At 40.1% G+C, this 23,680-nt stretch overlaps 1 protein-coding gene across 1 annotated transcript; it reads right to left on the bottom strand.

Moving 5' to 3' along the window:
• Nucleotides 1-12,856: 12,856 nt before the first annotated feature.
• MED21 (mediator complex subunit 21) lies at nt 12,857-22,622 on the bottom strand. The gene is made up of 4 exons (XM_010856013.1): nt 22,548-22,622; nt 14,535-14,649; nt 13,890-13,990; nt 12,857-13,341 (listed from the first exon to the last, which is right to left on the bottom strand). The coding sequence occupies exons 1-4, from the start codon at nt 22,587-22,589 to the stop codon at nt 13,165-13,167; spliced, it is 435 nt and encodes a 144-aa protein (XP_010854315.1). The 5' UTR covers nt 22,590-22,622; the 3' UTR covers nt 12,857-13,164.
• Nucleotides 22,623-23,680: the final 1,058 nt, after the last annotated feature.

Genomic DNA, 23,680 nt, shown 5'->3' with positions numbered 1-23,680 from the left:
CTCAGACCTGGAGCCTATATACTAAACTGTTACATCTTACGGCTTCTACAGAGAAAAGAGTTGTTCAACAGCTGATGTATCAATAATCTTTCAAGAAGTTCTTGCAACAGTAATCGGGAGCCTGCAAAGTAAGATCCTATTTTCCTAAGCTCAGCTTACATCTATTGACCCTGAAGCCGACGCTTCTGGTATTCTCAGTAGCTGCATCTAATTTCTAGCAAAATCAAGGGAGTAAACTTCAATTCAGAGTCACTATATAAGTCCTGGATTCTGCATAGCGTGCTTTATTGGCAACTATTCCTTTGTTCTGATTTACCAAAACCAAAAAAAAAAAAGGCTGACATTGAACTTGCATCTCAAATCTGAAAAAGCCTCTCTGAATTCCTATGTATCAACCATTGTTAGAAAGAACAAGTATAAATCAAGGGAATTAAGTTTAATCCCCCTAATAAATAAAGAGAGCCCCAGCCAGGGTTAGGGGGAAATCTATTCCAGCAGCACTCTCAGGAAAGAGAGAGATTTACTATACTGTTTGGTGTTATTTGCTGAAGTATTTAGAATAAGCCACCATCTGAGAGAGTAGACTACGTCAGGAAGGAGCTTAACTCTTCCAAAATTAAACTGTGTATTCAATCACTTATTGGATTTTTTTTCCTCAAAAAGCACCTGTGTTTAATAAGTAATTTCTTCACTGTGGGTTGAGAAAAATAATTTTAAGATCATAAGTATGACCCTGGTGTCTAAGGATTTTCTTAAATTTTAGCTCTCGCAGAAGAGTGTACTTTAAGTAGAGTCTTCCAACTTTCCCCAATCTTGGGTCTGAGAAATAAACAACATTAATATAAACAGTCTAGAATCAACTGACAAGAAAATGCTTCATTGTCATGCTCATCAGGGTCATGTGACTTATGATGTACCTCCAGAGTATCAGAATTCTTCTTGCCATAATAAAACAACTAAAATAAAATACCAAGCTATACCAGACCTCAAAGGGGAAAGAGTAAGAAGAAAAAAATGTAACCACTGATGGTTACATCTGCCACCTCATTTCTCTCTCCTAGACCCTTAAGCAATCTTAGCAATGTAAAAGTATATTGTCTTATTTTTCTTTTGAGGCAGCAGTTCTCAAACTTTAGTTTCAAGAACATTTTATACTCTTAAAAATTATCAAGAACTCTGAAGAATGTGGGGTTGGATGATATCTAATAAATGGGAAACTGTTAACATTCAGGCACACCGCAGGGATATTGTACCTCAGAGATACTGTGGATTCTGTTCCATCACAATAAAACTAAGCTCACAATAAATCAAGTCACACGAATATTTTGGCTTCCCACTGCACATAAAAAGTTACGCTTACACTATATTGTAGTCGCATTTTGTCTAAAATATGTACATACCTTCATTTAAAACTATGCTATTGCTAAAAAATGCTAACCATCACGTGAGCCTTCAGTGAGTCATAATCTTTTTGCTAGTGGAGGTTTTTGCATCGATGTTGATGGCTGCTGACTGATGGGGCAGTGTTTGCTGAAGGTTGGGGTGGCTGTGGCAATTTCTTAAAATAAGGCAATGAAGTTTTCTCTCACAAATATTTCTCTGTAGCATGTAGTGCTACTGAGATGACCTAATAATTAAGTATAAGGGTTGCTTTATTATCATATAGGCGTTATGATCCCCAATTTTTTATTGGACACCCCATCCAAACAAATGTTGAGCTGATATTCCTGATATATTCATATTTATTTTTTATAAACTATAGACATAATACTGTGCTAATATATTTCAGTTGTCATACTTCTAAAGACAGAAATTTTGAAAGGATTTAAAACTATTCTTACGACTTCCCTGGTGGTCCATTGGTTAAGAATCTGCCTTGAAATGCAGGGCACACAGGTTCAATCCCTGGTCAGGGAATTAAGATCCCACATGCTGTGGAAGAACTAAGAGCAATGAAGATCTGTCATGCCAAAACTCAGACTGACACAGCCAAATAAATATTTTTAAAACAAATTTAAAATTACTCTTTAATATTTTTATTTTATGTTTTATAAAACTTTTCTTGGACTTCACAAAAGAAATTTTAGTGAGAGAAATATAATTGAATAGCTTTGTTTCTATAATATTTGGTTTGGGACTATGGGATAAAGTGATATAAAATTCTGGTTTCAAGTTTAGTTTATTCTAATATTTGGTAATAATGGCTCTGACAGCTAAAAAAGATCCTGCAAAAAATTATGGATTCAAACATAAAGGTTAGCTGCATTTAGTAAATCAGTTCATCCACCTATTATAAAAGTTTTGGTTTTTTTCCAGCATTTAAGTAGTAAATTTCCACCTTCCCAGATGTCAATACATTGTTCTTGCAAAGACAAACTTTTTCTATTTCCAAATTTTAAATAAATTCTTTCAAAACTAACATTTGGGACATTTTAAAAATAGATCAGATAGTTTTATTTTAGAAATACTGTAAGTGTTTAGATAAGAGAGTTTTTATAGATGATGAAAATCATTTTTGGCCAAAAACACTGCATAATAACAAGGTCTACCGTCCAGAGAACTATATTTAGTATCCTGTGATAAACCGTAAGGAAAAGAATTTAAAAAGAAAAAAAGAATGTATATATGTGTATGACTGAACCACTTTGTTATACAGCAGTAATTAACACAACATTGTAAATCAGCTATGCGTGTCTGCTAAGTCACTTCAGTCATGTCCGACTATTTGCAACCCTACGGACTATAACCTGCCAGCTCCTCTCTCCATGAGATTTATCAGGCAAGAATACTGGAGTGGGTTGCCATGGCCTCCTCCAGGGAATCTTCCCAACCCAGGGATCAAATCTGGGTCAATCTTCAACAAAAAATAAAAACAAAACAGGAGAATGTGTCCAGGAGAATGATGCTAGACTACTGTACCTGTATAGTCATTTACCCTCCATAATAACCCCATGAGGTAATTAGCAATATTATTGCTATTTTTCAGCTCTGCATGGACATAGGTAACCTGCCCAAGGTCGTACAACTAATAAGTGGCAGGGTAGTGCATGCACCTACACTATTAATCACTTTTTACTTTGTCTCTCCTGCCTTCACCCAGAAAGTATCAGGTCCCTGCTGTGTGACCTGTGCAATGAACGTGGACATAAAAGATCATTCACCATCCAGAAGAAGTGCTCAAGGAACTTCCTCTGTGGTCATCACTAGGACTTAACAACTTCTCTATGAAGAGCCATGTTATGTCCCTCTCCTTTTCAGACAAGAGTAGACATTTGGTCACTGTTGTTTATTTTCAGTCTCTAAGTCTGTCTGACCCTGCAACTCCATGAACCACAGCACACCAGGCTTCCCTGTCCTTCACAGTCTCTCGGAGCTTGCTAAAACTCATGTCCATTGAGTCAGTGATGCCATCCAACCATCTCACCCTCTGCTGTAATCTTCTCCTTCTGCCCTCAATCTTTCCCAGCATCAGGGTCTTTTCCAGTGAGTCAACTCTTCGCATCAGGCGGCCAAAGTATTAGAGCTTCAGCTTCAGCATCAATCCTTCCAATGAATATTCAGGGTTGATTTGCTTTACGATTGATGGGTTGGATCTCCTTGCTGTCCAAGGGACTCTCAAGATCTCCTCCAGCACAATTCAAAAGTATCAATTCTTCGTTGCTGTTTTCTTCACAGTCCAATTCTCACATCTGTACATGACTACCGGAAAAACCATAGATTTGACCATAAAACCTTTGTCGGCAAAGTGATGTTGTCTCTGCTTTTTAATATGCTGTCCTGGTCATAGATTCAAGTTGCTGGCTCCAGCAGGACACTAGTTCAAATCAGAATCACAACACCAGCTTTGAGTGGATTCCAGAGGACTTGTGATATCTGCTACCAAACCAGCTAGTCCTCAGAGAGGGCAGTGGCAACCCACTCCAGTACTCTTGCCTGGAAAGTCCCATGGACAGAGGAGCCTGGTGGGCTGCAGTCCATGGGGTTGCTAAGAGTCCGACACGACTGAGTGACTTCACTTTCACTTTTCACTTTCATGCATTGGAGAAGGAAATGGCAACCCACTCCAGTGTTCTTGCCTGGAGAATCCCAGGGACGGGGGAGCCTGGTGGGCTGCCGTCTATGGGGTCACACAGAATCTGGACACAACTGAAGTGACTTAGCAGCAGCAGCAGCAACAGTCTTTAGGTTCCCTTCTAGGACACATCAGCTTCCCGAATAGAACCAAAGTTCAGGGTCAAGCTGCCCTCTTGTGGTAAAAGATTGTTGCCTGTTTGGTCTCAGAAGACCCAATCTGCATCATTAAAGCATCAGTGCCTTAAGGGAGTTTCTTTCCCTCCATCTAAGGCCTTTTTCAGGCAACCAGAAGAAGAAAAAAAATGCAACCCTCCATAGGCAGGGGCAAGGATGAAGAGACAGGACGTGGCCGTAGGCAGTTCACCTTTCTAAATTCCACTTAGTGTTGAAGTTTTGAGGAGTTCAGGAGACAGAGTGAGAGTCAGTCTTGTGGAAACACATCAAAATTCCTTTTCCAACAATATCTGCAGTGGCTAATAGCAAGCCAGTTCTGCTGAACGGTTCTATGAAGACCTAGAAAACCTTCTAGAACTTACACCCAAAAAAGATGTCCTCTTGATTATAGCAGACTGGAATGCAAAAGTAGGAAGTCAAGAGACACGTGGAGTAACAGGCAAATTTGGCCTTGAGTACAAAACAAAGCAGGTCAAAGGCTAACACGAGTTTTGGTAAGAGAACGCACTGGTCGTAGCAAACACCTTCTTCCAACAACACAAGAGAAGACTACACATGGACATCACCAGATGGTCAGTACTGAAATCAGATTGATTATATTATTTGAAGCCAAAGACGGAGAAGCTCTATACAGTCAGCAAAAACAAGACCGGGAGCTGACTGTGGCTCAGATCGTGAACTCCTTATTGCCAAATTCAGACTTAAATTGAAGAAAGTAGGGAAAACCACTAGACCATTCAGGTATGACCTAAAGCAAATCCCTTATGATTATACAGTGGAAGTGAGATAGATTTAAGGGACTAGATCTGATAGAGTGCCTGAAGACTATGGACAGAGGTTCATGACATTGTACAGGATGCAGTGATCAAGACCAGCCCCAAGAAAAACTAATGCAAAAAGGCAAAATGGTTGTCTGAGGAGGCCTTACAAATAGCTGAGAAAAGAAGAGAAACTAAAGGCAAAGGAGAAAAGGAAAGATAATACCTATTTGAATGCAGAGTTCCAAAGAATAGCAAGGAGAGATAAGAAAGCCTTCCTCAGCGATCAATGCAAAGAAATAGAGGAAAACAATAGAATGGGAAAGACTAGAGATCTCCTCGAAAATTAGATACCAAGGGAACATTTTGTGCAAAGATAGGCACAATAATAGACAGAAACGGTATAGACCTAACAGAAGCAAGAGATATTAAGAAGAGGTGGCAAGAATACACAGAAGAACTATACAAAAAAGATCTTCATGACCCAGATAACCATGATGGTATGATCACTCACCTAGAACCAGACACCCTGGAATGCAAAGTCAAGTGGGCCTTAGGAAGCATCACTACAAAGTGCGTGGAAGTGATGGAATTCCAGTTGAGCTACTTCAAATCCTAAAAGACGATGCTGTGAAAGTGCTGCACTTAATATGCCAGTAAATCTGGAAAAGTCAGCAGTGGCCACAGGAATGGAAAAGATCAGTTTTCATTCTAATTCCAAAGAAAGGCAATGCCAAAGAATGCTCAAACTACCACACAATTGCACTCATCTCACATACTAGCAAAGTAATGCACAAAATTCTCCAAGAGAGGCTTCAATAGTATATGAACCGTGAACTTCCAGATGTTCAAGCTGGATTTAGATAAGGCAGAGGACACAGAGATCAAATTGTCAACATCTGCTAGATCATAGAAAAAGTAAGAGAGTTCCAGAAAAAAATCTACTTCTGCTTTACTGACTATGCCAAAGCCTTTGAATGTATGGATCACAACAAACTGTGGAAAATTCTTAGAGATAGGAATACCAGACCACCTGACCTGCCTTCTGTGAAATCTGTATGTAGGTCAAGAAGCAACAGTCAGAACCAGACATGGAGCAACAGAGTGGTTCCAAATCAGGAAAGGAGTACATCAAGGCTGTATATTGTCACCCTGCTTAATAACTTATATGCAGAGTACATCATGTGAAATACCGGGCTGGATGAAGCACAAGCTGGAATCAAGACTGCCGGGAGAAATATCAAAAACCTCAGATATGCAGATGATACCACCCTTATGGCAGAAAGCAAAGAAGAACTAAAAAGCCTCTTGATGAAAATGAAAGAGGAGAGTGAAAAAGTTGGCTTAAAGCTCAACATTCAGAAAACTAAGATCATGGCATCCAGTCACATCATTTCATGGCAAATAGATGGGAAACAATAGAAATAGTGACAGATTTCATTTTGGGGGGCTCCAAAATCACTGCAGATGGTGACTGCAGCCATGAAATTAAAAGATGCTTGCTCCTTGGAAGAGAAGTTATGACCAACCTAGACAGCATATTAAAAAGCAGAGACATTACTTTATCAACAAAGGTCTGTCTGGTCAAGGCTATGGTTTTTTCAGTAGTCATGTACGGATATGAGAGTTGGACTGTGAAGAAAGCTGAGCACCGAAGAATTGATGCTTTTGAACTGTGGTGCTGGAGAAGACTCTTGAGAGTCCCTTGGACTGCAAGGAGATCCAAGCAGTCCATCCTAAAGGAAATCAGTCCTGAATATTCATTGGAAGGACTGATGTTGAAGCTGAAACTCCAGTTCTTTGGCTACCTGATGTGAAGAACTGTCTCACTGGAAAAGACCCTGATGCCAGGAAAGATTGAAGGTGGGAGGAGAAGGTGATGACAAAGGATGAGATGGTTGGATGGCATCACCGACGCAATGGACATGAGTTTGAGTAGGCTCTGGGAGTTGGTGATGGACAGAGAATCCTTGCGTGCTGCAGTCCATGGGGTTGCAAAGAGTCAGACACGACTGAGAGACTGAACTGAACTCTGCTGAACTCAGTCACAAGTAAAACAATGTGTTATGCTGCTTTAAAATGTGCCACCTTAAACCTTTTCATTGAAAACACAACCCTTAAATGTAGTTTACATAAAATGTTGAGTTGTATTAAATACATGCCTCTCTACTCCAGGAAAGAATATTATTACACTACATTAAAAGACCCTCTTTTAGCTTCTTTGATAGCACCAATTTCTTTCCATCAGAAAGGTAATCACTGCCTTGCATTTTCTTTGGAATCTCCTTGCTTTTCTTTAAGTTATATAAACATACATTTATAAGCCTGCCTGAACATATGCACCCCTGGCCAAGAAGACATGCAAGCCTAGGGATCATATACATAAATGTATGAAATTTATAAGTCAAGCTAGTAAAGTGTCAATTTAAAAAATAAGTTTTGTCCTCCTGCCCAGAAAAGTGAACCTTCCTGAAAACCTAGACAGCTAGATTCAAATTTCTGATTATCAATAAGGTTGAGCATTTTTGCACCTTTATTGGCCATTCTTCTGCTGTGAAAAGATTAAGTGTCTTGCAATTTTTTTAATGGGTCAGTTTTTAAATTTTTTTTGACTGATTGATAGATGGGTTTTATATATTTTAGATACTAACCCTTTGTCCAGTTACAAGTGTTGCAAATATCTGCTCTGCCCCAAGTTGAGCTTGTACTTTCATTCTTCTCAGAGTATTTTTATAAACACAAAGTCTAAATTTTAATGCGTAAAATTAATGCTGCACTGTGCTCAGTTGTGGCCAACTCTTTCCTGTCCCATGGACTATAGCCTGCCAGGCTCCTCTGCCCATGGAATTTGCCAGGCAAGAATAGTGGAGTGGGCCTTTTCTAAATTAGTTAATATATATAAAGGTTTGAAGCAATATGATACACATTGCTTATTGCTTACTGTAATTTTTATATTTTCTTTTATCATGTGAACTTTTTAGTTTAAAAAAATCCATTCCTGGCCTGAAGTTACACAGATATTTCCTTTAAAATGTCTTTTTAAAGTTTTAGATATTTGCCCTTCACCTGCCAAGAATTTTTTCTTTTTCATAACAGCTTTATTGAGAAAAATTAGCATAAGTCACCCTTTTACAGTATATCAGTTTTTCATTAAATTCACATTTGTGCAAGAGTCACCACTATCTAACTCCAGAAAATTTTCATCACCCCAAAAAGAAACCCCAGAGGTACTTTATGACTTTAATATATAGCATGTATATAATCAATATTCTAGCACAATTTCTATTCTTTCCCCAGTGATTTGCAACCTCATCTCTGTCACAAGTTAAGTTTTCATATCTGTGAGGATCTGTTAGAGCTCTTCCATTGGTCTATTTATCTATCCTTGCACTAACAAATGCTGTCTTAATTAGTAAATACTATTAAAGCAAGCTGTCATTGTTATTTTTTCATGAGAATATTAATTTCTACTGACACTTTGTACTTCCGTATAAATTTTAGAAATAACTTGTCAACTTCCACAAGAATCTCAGTTGGAAACTTAAAATTCTGTTAATTCATGAGGAAAATTGATATATTTATAATATTGACTCCTGTTTCATAAAGATATTATTTTCCATTTATTCCAGCTCCAAAAATGCTTGAAAATAGTTCTACAATTTTTCAATTTTTGTTCTATTTCTCCTTAAATGTTTTACATTTTTACTGTAAACTTGAAAGGTTTTTTTGCTATTGAAAATGTTTTTTTAAAAGCCTTTTTTCCTACGATTTGTTGCCAATGCAGTGTACATTGTTTTTAATGTCTAACATGCAAAACCTCCTGACGTCTATTTATGTAATCTTTTCTCACTAAGCAATTATTTCATCTTTAAATAATAAGAAATTTTGTTTCTATTTTATAATTTTTCTTTTTAAAGCTTAAATAGGTTGATTATTACTGTCAGCATAAAATGAATCAGTTCAGTTCAGTCGCTCAGTCGTGTCCGACTCTTTGCGACCCCATGAACTGCAGCACGCCAGGCCTCCCTGTCCATCACCAACTCCCGGAGTTCACTCAGACTCATGTCCATCGAGTCAGTGATGCCATCCAGCCATCTCATCCTCTGGTCCCCTTCTCCTCCTGCCCCCAATCCCTCCCAGCATCAGAGTCTTTTCCAATGAGTCAACTCTTCGCATGAGGTGGCCAAAGTACTGGAGTTTCAGCTTTAGCATCATTCCTTCCAAAGAAATCCCAGGGCTGATCTCCTTCAAGATGTGGTTAATAACAGGCATTCTTGTCTTGTTCCCTAAATTAAAGGGAATGCATTTGATATTTCAATATGTTTGCTGTATTTTGGAAGTCACTTGGCCGCATTAAAATTTTGTTTCTCCTTTGCTATTTTTTTCATAAATGATGTTGAATTTTATCATGTTTTTCCTGCACCAAGGTAAATGATCATGATTTTGATTTTAATCTGTTAATGTGACAAATTACATTACTATTTTAAATCAAAGATCCCATGAATTCTGACACATACCATGACTTTATGCTCCATTAAAGAATGAAACAACAGCTCCAGCTCCCCACTGAATATCCAATTTAAGATACAGTTAAGAAAATTTAGGCATTTTAGAATTGACAAAATACAAAGTAAATCATGAAGAAAAACTCCCATGCACTCTTGAGATTAGACACAGACTGTGATGCACACAATTTTTTCTTCTTTAGCATTTCACACTATTTAAGTCATCTCTCTTTTTTCCTTAATCAAACTCACCTAGGGTTGTTCATTACCTTAGTCTTTTTGAATCCCAACTTTAGGCTTTTCTTATTCTCTCAAGGTATAGTTGCCTTCTTAGTTTTCTGTTATGATTTAGTATTTCCTTCTTTCAGTTCAAAGTTTAGCTGATTAATTTTCAGCTCCCTTTTTTCTAATATAAGCAAGGAATACAATATTGTACCTCCTAAATGCTGTCTTAGCAAATGCAACAAGTTTCTATATGTAGTTTGGTTTTATTTAATTCTGAATTATGTTCTAACCTCCACTATCATTTCCTCTGATCTCCAAGTTGTCTCTTAGTTTTTTAGCATTCATCTTAATTTTATCCTGAACATGCACACAAGATATTCTGAATCCCTTTACCCCAGACTTAGACCTGGGGCTATGTGTTAAAGAGTCATGGGATTTCTTTTCCTACACAGTGAGTGGTGTTAAAACAAACTCAGACTTAAGTATAAGACTTTGGGACACCAGAGGAACTACTGTAAACACGGGCAAGGAGGCTACAGCAACAGGATTCGCAGATTGGCTGGAGAACCCTGTTGCTATCGCCTCCTTGCCCATTTGCAATAGTTCCTCTGGTGTCCCAAAGTCTTGTACTTAAGTCTGCAAGCTGCTCAAAAACAGATCGTGTATGTGTGCTCAGTCATGTCTGACTCTTTGCGATCTCAAGGACTGTAGGCCACCAGGCTCCTCTGTCCATGGGATTTCCCAGGCAAGAACACTAGAGTGGGTTTGCCATTTCCTCCTCCAGAGGATCTTCCCAACCCAGAGATTGAACCTATGTCTCCTGCATTCTTTAGCAGGTGGATTTTTTCCCACTGTGCCACCTGGAACGCTCAAAGACAGATCAGATCCTTTTAATAGGAACAAGTAAGCAAGGCTAGAAAGATCTGGGTGTGAGGGAGGGAACGGGAGCAGATGACAGAATGGGACAGTTATCAGGGAAGGTCTTTTCTGTGGTCCATTTTCAGGAGGTGTGGCTGAGGACGGTCTCTTCCACATTCCAGGGCTGGCTCAGGCCGAGGGTGGATTCCAGTTCAGGGGAATGTGGGGGACAGCCTAAAGTGTAATCAAGTCAAGTTAGAGGGCATTTTGTACAGAGTGGTCTTTGGGAACAATCAGTTCAACAACCAATTCATGAGATAAAAAACAGGAATCTGGAGGGTCTAGGTCTGGCTGCGTCACAGGTAATCAAAGGAGTCATCCACTCATGGTACCTTAGTCATATTGGAAAGGTGGTTCTCTGCAGGAAGCCATTTCCTGGAATACAGTAGGGGGATTTCTTCACTGTTCTGCCCATATATTTATTTCAGCTCTGAGGACCTCCTAATCCAATAGCCACAAAACGGTGCCTAAGAGAAGCTGCTGCAAACAATCTTTATGAATTATTTTCTACAATCTCTATGCATATTTCAGAATATGTACTGTCCTCTTTCTTTAACACTTTAAACTGGGGGTGGAGGTGGGGGTTGGCAATGCCAATTTCAAATATAAGAAGTTTCTTTCAGGGAAGAGTAATATTTTAACAGTAGTCAGTCTACCATTTAAGGCTGTAACTTATTTCTCTCTTGGGGTTAACTGCATTGAGTATGCTCAGTCATTCAGTTGTGTCTGCTTCTCTGCAACCCCATGGACTATAGCCCACTAGGCTCCATTCCAGACAAGAATACTGGAGCAGATTGCCATTTCCTACTCCAGGGGATCTTTCTGACCCAAGGATCAAAACCAAGTATCTTGTGTTTCCTGTGTTGGCAGGCAGATTTTTTACCACTGCGCCCTGGGAAGCCCAAATTGTTTTGAATAGGGTTCATTATTTTGAAGACTACTTTCTTTTGTGAGCTCCTTTACATCCTTCATTCTAGTGTTTAAAAATAAAATGAACTTTAAGTGATGTCAGAGAGAATAAGCTTAACATTTAAAATTATTTGTTAGTATGGATAACATTTAACAATTTAAAAAGTTAATGATTCTCTAAGTTCTCTTACTGGAGCTAAAATGTACTCTCTAAGCAGTATTTTTCAAAAACTGTAGAAGTGCTTGATTATGATGGAATTCAAGGAGATCCGAGAGTTGGATGCATAAGCATACTTGAAAAAGCAGACACAATGTCAGCAATAACAAAGGGCTGGACTTCGCTGGCGGCTCAGTGGTAAAGAAACTGCCTGCCAACGCAGGAGACACGGCTGCCACCCCTGGTCCGGGAGGATCCCATATGCCTCGGAGCAACTACGCCCGTGGGTAACAACTACTGAGCCTGTGCTCTACAGCCCAGGAGCTGCACTACTGAGCCCACATGCTGCAATCACTGAAGCCCAAGTGCCCTAGATCACATGCTCTTCAACAAGAGAAGCCACTGCATTAAGAAGCCCGTGCACCACAACTAGAGAGTCGCCTCTACCCAACACAGCTAGAGAAAAGCCCACGCAACAACAGACCCGGCACAAGCAAACATAAACAAATACAATTTCTTAAAAAGGGCCAATGGAGATAATGATATTGAAGTAGTAATAACTGAGGTAGTGGAAGCATGCTCTGGTCAAATAGAATGCAGCAATAAAGGCTGAGAGGTTTACAGTATCAGAAAACAAACTCTGGATAAATAAAAAGAATGAGAAGGAATCTATGACTCAGGAAACATACTTCACTATATTTCACTATGCAAATTAAGGAGAAAAACGGGGCGGGGAGGGGGGAACAGGCAAAGAAATAAGAGGGGAAAAGTTGAGAATGAAGAAAATTCTTCTCATAATAGCATGAGAATTACACAGAGACAATTTCTTATTAGAAACAAATGTGGAGATAAACTAGAATGGGGTTTGAGGTTCTAGGAAAAGAGGAAAAAGCCTCCAAAAGTGACCTAATATCTAGCCATATTAACTTTGTTTCTTAAAAAGCAAGGTAGTTTCAGAGTCATTTCTTGCTCAAGTTCTAAATTTATACCATGTCGCCATTAAAGAGGTAGAGGGATGTCAACCTAAATTCAAAAGTCCATGCTCTCTGCGTTTACCACCTCTTGAGGGATGTTTTGATTTGTAAAGACTGCAGAAACATGACAAAAATAAAGACAGAGATTATGTCACAACAGAATTTTATAGTACAGCTGTTTATTAATTATATTATGAACATTAATGCAACACTGGCCTCAATAATTTCACTCAGATAATAAAAAATAGTTGTATAGTGACAGTTTTTTAAAGCTGGTTCATTCATGATTTTACAAGCTTATTTATTAAGAGTGAAAACAGAAAACTACTTAAAATAGCTGAAAAGATAACATGTGTCATAGTGCTCAATGTTTCTGGAACTGCTGGTAAGGTTTACACCTTAATCTGAGGCAGAATTCTTACTGGCATTGCAACAGTCCTTTCCTCACCCGCAGTATGTGTTCACTGGTGCTATGAGTCTGGAAGAGACTGGCTATGGGTGCCGCTTCTGGTCTTCAGCTGGGACTGTGCAATATCAGCAAGTGCGCTCTGTATCTTTTCCAGAAGCATGTCCCCTCGGTAGACAACATCCTCCAGACTGGTAGCAGCCTCGTGGTTTTCCTCTTCCAGCTTATATAAGCTAGCAGCCTTTGTGAGAAAACACAAATTTAAGAATAGTTTGAGAAATGAAAAACCTGGGAAACTGATAAATGTTGAGGAGGAAACAAATCGCAGCGCACGTATTTCCTTTTAAATCTGATGACTATGCGACCACTGTGATGAGATTTTTTTGCCAGTGGCAGAAATCCTAAGATCAGATATTACTTGAGCGTCCTCCCTGTATGAATTATTTAAAAGATGACTTTTCAATTACAGATCTCTGGATGGCTACATGAGACTCCTTTCCACATTGCTTTCAGACACTGCTATTCTACTCCATATCCAGAATGGTCCCTGTCTTGTCACTATTGGCAAGGAAAAGAATCCGACTGAGGAAAATGGCAAGTTTCCTTGTAAGTCAAAACTGGACAACTATATATTTTCAGCACAGTCTTAAATAGGCTGCAGTAATTTACAATAAAACTCCCATTTTAAAATTAAGAGTAACTTTGAATATTGTAATATAAGGTACTAAATCTATTTCCTTGAATTCAAAATTCTATTCGTAAAATTCTCAAAGGAAAAGAGATTTCTACCTGTAAAGCAGCTGTAGATTCTTCACTGGGTAAGGAATCTATCAGAACATCAATGTCTTTTGCTGTTCGTGCAATCAGCGCTGCAAAAAGCTGGGCATATTCTAGAAAAAGATAGCACTCACTGAGGACATTAGAGAATCTCAAGTTTTCAGAAAGAGAAATTAAAGTTTAATGAAACCTTGAAAACTTCATTACTTTTTCTGTATTAGGCTTCTAATGATAAAAGTATAATTTTAACACATCAATTCTATGTCTGATAATTAGCTTTAATGTTAACTCAAATTAAAACTTAAGCATAATGTATTATCATTTCATTATTATGGCAATATAGTGGTCCCTTGAATAAAGGAATTTGTAAATTGGATGCTATTTTTATTAAGGTCCCACAAGTAAAAATTCAGCTAAATTCACACAATTCCCCTTTAGAGGAGTAAAAAAATCTGTTATTTCACATGAAAAGAATTACGAGTTGTTATGTAAATTTACTGTAATGAATTCATTTCTTTTATGACAAACTTGTAATATTCTCAAACAATAACATTTTTAGAAAGCCAAAAGTAAGTTGAATCTTTCAATAAATCTGATTTTAAGGTATTACAGGTAATGTGAAAGTCAAACTAAGAGAAGCCAAGAAAATCTATTTACCTTCTGTAGGGTTAGCCGGCTGATCTTTGTTAATGGCTGTCTGAATATTACTAAAGGAGGCAGGAGGGCCACACTGCTGCAGCACTCCAATGGCATTACAAAACTGATCTGCAAGCTGGAGGCAAAGGAAAGGTGGCCAAGTTAGAATGGATTTATCCTCCTTAAGGATTTTATTGGTAACAGCGGCAGCAATGTTTCTATAATGTTCTCTGAGCAAAAATAAATAAAACAGAAAGGAGTCATTCTGGATAACAGAAACCAATTACTAACAATGATTAAACGTTTTTGTTTTTTAATTAAAAAATTTTTTTTTATTTTGTACTGGGGTATAGCTGATTCATAAACATTTTAATCATGCAAAGAAACTAAATTCTCAGTGGCTCAGTCACGTCCAACTCTTTGCAAACCCATGGCTCCTTTGTCCACGGGCTTTTCTCAGGCAGGAATACTGGAGTCAGTTGCTATTTCCTCCTCCCGGGGATCTTCCCTACCCTGGGATGGAACCCCAGTCTCCTGTGTCTCTTGCACTGGCAAGCAGATTCTTTACCGCTGTGCACCTGGGAAGCCCTAAAGAAACTATGTTTGGTATCAATTTAGTTTAGACAGTTAAAAAGAAAAACAAAATAATCTTTCTTTTCTTCCCAAGGTAACAGAATGATAAAAGAAATATATGCCAGTACTTTCTGCAAGCACAAGTAAATACTTTGGGGGAGCAGTGGTGGAAAAGAGCACATCTGACACCAGCTTGATGGACATGGGTTTGGGTGACTCCAGGAGTTGGTGATGGACGGGGAGGCCTGGAGTGCTGCGGTTCATGGGGTTGCAAAGAGTCAGACACGACTGAGCGACTGAACTGAACTGAACTGACAGGCAAACATCTCAGAATGGCCCCAGGCTAAATTTTTAAATGTGACTCATATACAAAGTATTATGACCCCTTTTCTGAAACCAGAGTAATTACAAGTAGAAAGAAACAGTGGTGGGAAAAGACTGCACCTTAAGTATGTCTGAAATGTTTTTCTCCAGGAATCAAAACTTCTAGTGCTCTAAAAGTATTTCTCAAGCAGTTCGAAGACTGAGAATACCAAGTCCTTACTTACTGAAACTGTGTCCCATGGGGTTAAATGGAAGCTGGCACCTTAAATGAAAGACTGGAGTACGTCTTACAGAACAGCAGGTAAGGAAACAGCTTGTGACAAAACCCTTTGTTTGTAACCTGCCTCTAATGATTATGTTTGCTTTAGCTTTCTTTCCCTAATTGCATACCTTCCAAGCTTCACACAGCCCGCGTAATACAGCGCCAGACTTCTTACCACCCCCAACAGATAATGCTCCTGATGTGTGGGTCACTATAGTAAAAGGGACTTAAGCTGTTTTTCAAAAATTTGAAAAATTTGGAGTAAAGTCCTGCCCAGTTCAGACCAGTTAAGAACAGTTGGGAACAATGACCCTACCTGGGTCTCCTGCATTGCAGGCAAATTCTTTACCATCTGAGCTACTACGGGAAGCCCCAAGAACTGCTCCTGTGCAGAATACTGATTACCTTCTCCCTACCTCCAATCATCTTACCCCATGCCTGAGGCCACCCTACTTCTTTATCCCATAAAATCTCAAGCTTCTTTATTTTCTATTTGTTTCCCACCTCCACCCCCCACCCCCGGCCAAGAGGCATGTGGGATCTTAGTTCCCTGACCAGGGATCAAACCCATACGCCCTGCATTGGAAGTGCAGAATCTTAACCACTGGACCACCAGGCAAGTCCTCCAAATCTCAAGTCTCTCACCTTCTGGGAAGCAATCTGAGATCTGCCCTCCTATCTTGTCACTCGGCTACTTCCCGAATAAATAAACCCCTTCTCTGGCTGCAAAACGATGTCTCAGCCTTTGGCCAGATGTGGATCCAGCAAACAAACTTAACTTTGTTAACATTACCATCTCCAAACCTAAGACTCCTATCCTCCCCACCAACTTCTCTCCATAGTCCTGACCACTCAAACTGCAACTTTTTGTCTCCAATCAGTGAATCAGCGTTTCCACTAAGTTTCACTGCCATTATTTGAATGACAGAACTCAAAAGTCAACTATTTCCTTTAGTATCTAATTTGTATTGAGAATCTTCCAGTCAACCAGTATACCTTCAGACTCTTAACTTTCATCTTCAAATCCTGCTAATGTTACTACAAATCTTTTCCTTTTCCTTCTACTATCACTGATGCTGTTAGTGAAACTAATTACTTCACACAAGAACTGTTTACAGTAGCTCCTTATTATTTTCTAGGTTATTTTACTCTGCTCCAAAATTCTGAGCTCGCCCCAGCATGGTTTTCAAGATAAATCTCCAAATCTTCAGGCTATTTCAAAGCTTTCAATAATCGAACTCAACCCTACTTGTTCATTATCTACTGCTGCTACTAAGTCGCTTCAGTCATGTCTGACTCTGTGCGACCCCATAGACGGCAGCCCACCAGGCTCCCCCCTCCCTGGGATTCTCCAGGCAAGAACACTGGAGTGGGTTGCCATTTCCTTCTCCAATACATAAAAGTGAAAAGTGAGAGTGAAGTCACTCAGTTGTGTCTGACTCTTCACGACCCCATGGACTGTAGCCTACCAGGCTTCTCCATCCATGGGATTTTCCAGACAAGAGTACTGGAGTGGTCATTATCTACTACTCCTTTATATATGCCTGACTAGTGAAAATTCATTCCTGACTACACTGCTTTTGTTCACATTTTTGCAAAGGTATTGGGTGGCAGTAAGTGCTCTGAGCCTGTACAAATATAGATTCTGATTCTGGTAACTGGAGTTTGTTAACTGAGAACATTCTCACATTAGGTTAAATACAATGCCTGTTTGTTCTGTACATATGAAGCTCTCAAAGTCCATTTACTCAACAAATATTTATCAAAATAATTCTAGGGACTTCCCTGGTGGCTCAGTAGTAATGAATCCATCTGTCAATGCAGGGGACACAAGTTCAATCCCTGGTCTGAGAAGATTCCACATGCCACAGGGCAACTAAACTCCTGCACCAAAACTACTGAGCCAGCACTCTAGAGTCCCTGACCCGCAACTACTGGGAAGCCCACTTACCTAAACAGCAAGAGAAACCACTGCAATGAGAAGCCCGGGCACCACGCCACACCCTGCCCACAGCCTCCACTCAGTGCATCAAGAGAAAGCCTGTGCACACTGGTAAAGACCTAGTGCGGCCATATGTAAATAAATAATAAATAAATCTTAAAGGAAAAAAAACTTTAAAAAAATCAGCTCTATAAGCAGCACTGTATATATAACTGTATAAACATTATAGTGATAAAGTGAACAAGACAGTTTGCTCTCATGGAGTTCTCAGAGGGTAAAATAACTTTATTTTAAAGATTTTACAAATAATTATGCTTCAGATAAATCCTAAAAAGATTCCCTCTACTTTAGTTAATATCACTCAACAGTCCACTTCAGCACTTACAGCCGAAAGTTCAGTTCAGTCGCTCAGTGGTATCTGATTCTTTTCAACCCCATGCACTGCGGCACACCAGGCCTCCCTGTTCATAACCAACTCCCGGAGTTTACTCAAACTCATGTTGGTGATGCCATCCAACAATCTCATCCTCTGTCATCCCCTTCTCCTCCCGCCTTCAATCTTGCCCAGAATCAGGGTCTTTTCTAGTGACTCAGTTCTTCACATCAGGTGGCCAAAGGACTGGAGCTTCAGCTTCAGCATCAGTCCTTCCAATGAATATTCAGGACTGATTTTCTTTAGGATGGACTGGTTGGATCTCCTCAGTCCAAGGGACTCTCAAGAGTCTTCTCCAACACCACAGTTCAAAATCATCAATTCTTCAGCACTCAGCTTTATTTACAGTCCAACTGTCACATCCGTACACGACTACTGGAAAAAAAAATGGTCCTTCACTAGATGGACCTTTGTTGGCAAAGTAATGTCTCTGCTTTTTAATATGCTGTCTAGGTTGGTCATAGCTTTTCTTGAAAGCAGCAACCACCTTTTAATTTCATGGTTTCAATCACCATATGCAGTGATTTTGGAGCTCAAGAAAATATTCTCTCACTGTTTCCACTGTTTCCCCTAAATGCCATAGTCTTAGTTTGTTGAATGTTAAGTTTTAAGCCAGCTTTTTCCTCTCCTCTTTCATTTTATCAAGAAGCTCTTTATTTTCTCTTCCTTTCTGCCATAAGGGTGGTGTCATCTGCATATCTGAGGTTATTGATAACCCAGCAATCTTGATTCCAGCTTGTGCTTCTTCCAGCCCAGCATTTCTCATGGTGTTCTCTGTATGTAAGTTAAATAAACAGGGTGACAATATACAGCCTTGACGTACTCCTTTCCCGATTTGGAACCAGTCTGTTGTTCCATGTCCAGTTCTAACTGCTGCTTCTTGATAAGCACACAGATTTCTCAGGAGGTAGGTCAGGTTGTCTGGTATTCCCATCTCTTGAAGAATTTTCCAGTTTGCTGTGATCCACACAGTCAAAGGCTTTGGTGTAGTCAATAAAGCAGAAGTAGATGTTTTCCTGGAACTCTCTTGCTTTTTCAGTGATTCAGCGAATGTTGGCAATTTGATCTTGGGTTCCTCTGCCTTTTCTAAATCCAGCTTGAACATTTGGAAGTTCACTGCTCACGTACTATTGAAGCCTGACTTGTAGAATTCTGAACATTACTTTGCTAGCATGTGAGATAAGTGCTACTGTGCAGTAGTCTGAACATTCTTTGGCATTGCCTTTCTTTGGGTTTGGAATGAAAACTGACCTTTCCTAGTCCTGTGGCCACTGCTGAGTTTTGCAGATTTGCTGGCATACTGAGTGCAGCACTTTCACAGCATCATCTTTTAGGATTTGAAATAGATCAACTGGAATTCTATCACCTCCACTAGCTTTTTTTGTAGTGATGCTTCCTAAGGCTCACTTGACTTTGCATTCCAGGATGTCTGGCTCTAGGTGAGTGATCACACCATCATGATTATCTGGGTCATAAAGATCTTTTTTGTATAGTTCTTCTGTGATTCTTGCCACCTCTTCTTAATATCTCTTGCTTCTGTTAGGTCCATATCATTTCTGTCCTTTATTGTGCCCATCTTTGCATGAAATGTTCCCTCGGTGTCTCTAATTTTCTTGAAGAGATCTCTAGTCTTTCCCATTCTATTGTTTTCCTCTATTTCTTTGCATTGATCGCTGAGGAAAGGCTTTCTTATCTGTCTGTGCTATTCTTTGGGATGCTGCATTCAGATGGGTGTATCTTTCTTTTTCTCCTTTGCCTTTAGTTTCTCTTCTTTTCTCAGCTATTTGTAAGGCCTCCTCAGACAACCATTTTGCCTTTTTGCATTAGTTTTTCTTGGGGCTGGTCTTGATCACTGCATCCTGTACAATGTCATGAACCTCCATCCATAGTTCTTCAGGTACTCTATCAAATCTAATCCCTTGAATCTATGTCACTTCCACTGTATAATCATAAGGGGTTTAATTTAGGTCATACCTGAATGGTCTAGTGGTTTTCCCTACTTTCTTCAATTTAAGTCTGAATTTTACATAAGTTCATGACCTGAGCCACAGTCAGCTCCTTGTCTTATTTTTGCTGATTGTATAGAGCTTCTCCCTCTTTGGCTGCAAAGAATATCATCAAACTAATTTCAGTATTGACCATCTGGTGATGTCCATGTGTGGAGTCGTCTCTTATGTTGTAGGAAGAGGGGGCTTGCTATGACCAGCGTGTTCTCTTGGCAAAACTCTGTTTGCCTTTGCCCTACTTCATTTTGTACTCCAAGGCCAAACTTGCCTGTCACTCCAGGTGTCTCTTGACTTCCTACTTTTGCGTTCCAGTCCCCTATGATGAAAGGGACATCGTTTTTTGGTGTTAGTTCTACAAGGTCTTGTATGTCATCACAGAACCGTTCAGCTTCTTCGGCATTAACGGTTGCGGCACAGATTTGGTTTACTCTGTTATTGAATGGTTTGCCTTGGAAACGAACAGAGCTCATTCTGTTGTTTTTGAGACTGCACCCAAGTACTGCATTTCAGACTCTATTTAACCTAACATTCCAGGTTCCTATGCAATATTGTTCTTTACAGCATCAGACTATACTTCCATCACCAGTCACATCCACAACTGGGCATTGTTTTTGCTTTGGCTCCCTCTCTTCGTTCCTTTTGGAGTTATTTCTCCACTCTCTTCAGCAGCATATTGGGCATCTACCAACCTGGGGAGTTCTTCTTTCAGTGTTCTATTTTTTGTCTTTTCATACTGTTCATGGGGTTCTCAAGGCAAGAATACTGAAATAGTTTGCCATTCCCTTTTCCAGTGGGAACTCCACACCATGACCCATCCATCTTAGGTGGCCCTACATGGCATGGCTCATAGTTTCATTGAGTTAGACAAGGCTGTGATTCATGTGATCAGTTTGGTTAGTTTTGTGTGATTGTGGTTTTCAATCTGTTAAGATTAGGTAACCATGGGTTTTAAAAAAGAGGTGTCCTTATATGATGTTGGAAACTTACTGCTCTGATGTGGCTGGTGGGATGCTCAGACCCTGTAGAGAATGCAGTGGTATTTCTAGAGCCAGAAAATTCTGCCTACAGCTGAAAACACTAGATTAATTACAACTCCTAACCGCATACTGCTTTTGCACTATTTAAATGTTTCGAGTATATGAAGTCTTTCTAACCAGACTGTAAACTCCTCAAGGAGTAACTCTATGTAACCATGACAGTGTTTATATATACCAGGCAACCATACCAGATAACCTAGAGGCTTTCCTCCAAAATCCAATAATCAACCATGGCGTTAAGGGCCATATTCACTTTGTCCTTACTATCCTTCTGGCTATGAAACATATATGAACATGCAACATTTCCCCTAAAATAATGTTTGTATCCAGCACACATTACAATTTAATTTTGTAAAGCCTCAAAGAAGTATCTCCCCAAGGGAGACTGGTTGGAAGCCCAGGCAAGTCACCAAAGGTAGAATTCATCTTGGTGAATTTATCAACATTTAGAGGCTGGCCCTTATACAAAATAGATCCATTTCTCACAGGCAGATTCACATTCTTCAAGTGTACAAACACTGAGTGATAACAAGAATACCAACTTATTAGCTTCCAGTGAGAAAAAACTGGCAAGAGCCTAGGGTCAAGAGACTAGTTTGACTTTCCAGCCAACATCTACAGGTATCTAACCTGGGACATCAAATTATAAACAGAATGACAGAAGTGTAACTACCAATGAAAAACAATTTAGCTCTTAATGGTAATAAGTATATGAATGCTTTGGTTTGCATATACTTTCCATGTAGACATAAACAACAGGAAAAATAACCAGAGAGATCGAAGTAAGGGGGGCTACTTACAATACCTGCCCTTTCATAGGGAGGAGACTCATTGGCAGATGTTTTAAAAATCTTAAAGATATACAAAGACCGTAAGATTCACTATTATAAAGATGTCAGTTTCCCTTAAACTGACTAGCTGGGGGTGCGGCCGAGAGATGGAACCAACTAGGATGAAACAAAACTTTTCACATTAGTATCACTACAGCCCCAATCTGAAAATTATAGCCAAAGAATACTCTCGGCTAACATGTAATGACAAAGATCCAATCATTAAGAACACGGATTTATCTCGGTGGGTTAAAATTCATAAGGGAAAAAAAGCTTCCGCTTCCTCTCTCCTTCCGGCAAAAAAAAAAAAAAAGGAAAGATCCATAAGCACCACTGACAAGAAAATAAAACCGGCCCCAGAGAACAAGGCAAGCCGGTGAACCCTGACAGTCCACGCAGTGAGAGCCCCTACTTGGCAGGCGAAGAGGCCGCTGGCTCCCGCCCGGCCCCGCAGCCGCCTCAGACCTTCCAGACGGAGGCGCCGCCTCCAGCCAACCCCAGCGCTTGTTGCTGAAGCCCAGCCTCAGTCCACTTCCCACTTCCGAGTTTCGTCCCTCACACCTCTTTCTCCGCTATGCTTTCTCTCGGCAAGGAAGACGACGGAATTAATCGAGTGCAATTGCTCACCGAGTTCACAGCGTCCTGCAGCTGCGTGAGCCGATCCGCCATGTTCCTCCCGCAAACAAAGAGACGTGAAAGCCGCTTCTCCTACGCAATTGGACAGTCATGGCCAATCACACGGCTGCGTTCTTGGAGGGGGTGGAGTCAAGCCAAAACCCAAACCCCGTAGCGAAGGGGCGGGGCTTTCCCGAGCCTTAATTTTGTTGAGACTAACTCCACTTGAAATTAAGAGACGCAGCCTAGAAATTAAAAGACGCTTACTCCTGGGGAGAAAGTTATGACCAACCTATACAGCATATAAAAAAGCAGAAACATTACTTTGCCAACAAAGGTCCGTCTAGTTAAGGCTATGGGTTTTCCAGTGTATGGATTTGAGAGTTGGACTATAAAGCTGAGCGCCGATGAATTGATGCTTTTGAACTGTGGCATTGGAGAAGACTCTTGAGAGTCCCTTGGACTGCAAGGAGATCCAACCAGTCCGTCCTAAAGGAAATCAGTCCTGAATATTCATTGGACGGACTGATATTGAAGCTGAAACTCCAATACTTTGGCCACCTGATGTGAAGAGCTGAGTCACTAGAAAAGACCCTGATGCTGGGCAAGATTGAAGGCGGGAGGAGAAGGGGACGACAGAGGATGAGATGGTTGGATGGCATCACCGACTCAATGGACGTGAGTTTGGGTGAACTCTGGGAGTTGGTAATGAACGGGGGGACCTGGCGTGCTGCAGTCCATGGGGTCGCAAAGAGTCGGACATGACTAAGCTACTGAACTGAACTGAACTGAACTCCACTTAGGATAACCCTGCTGTGCCATTGTCTGTAGTCAGTGGGTTGTCGCGAGTCTCGGTTTTGGAGGCCACATGTTTTCTCATGACTTAAGTGTTAAACACTATACAGAGATTGTTCGATTGTGGGGTTTTTAAATGTAATTTTCCTTACCCTCCTTTGTATCCATTCTTAAACATTGCCTTAAATACTTTACCTATTTTACGTTGCTTTAGCTTTCTAGGTGACCACAAACATACACAGATCAGATCAGTCAGATCAGATCAGATCAGTCGCTCAGTCGTGTCCGACTCTTTGCGACCCCATGAATCACAGCACGCCAGGCCTCCCTGTCCATCACCAACTCCCGGA

This window comes from Bison bison, unplaced genomic scaffold (genome assembly GCF_000754665.1).
Source record: "Bison bison bison isolate TAMUID 2011002044 unplaced genomic scaffold, Bison_UMD1.0 scf7180017864370, whole genome shotgun sequence".
Classification (NCBI taxonomy): domain Eukaryota; kingdom Metazoa; phylum Chordata; class Mammalia; order Artiodactyla; family Bovidae; genus Bison; species Bison bison.
This window is presented reverse-complemented; position numbering and strand designations above follow the sequence as displayed.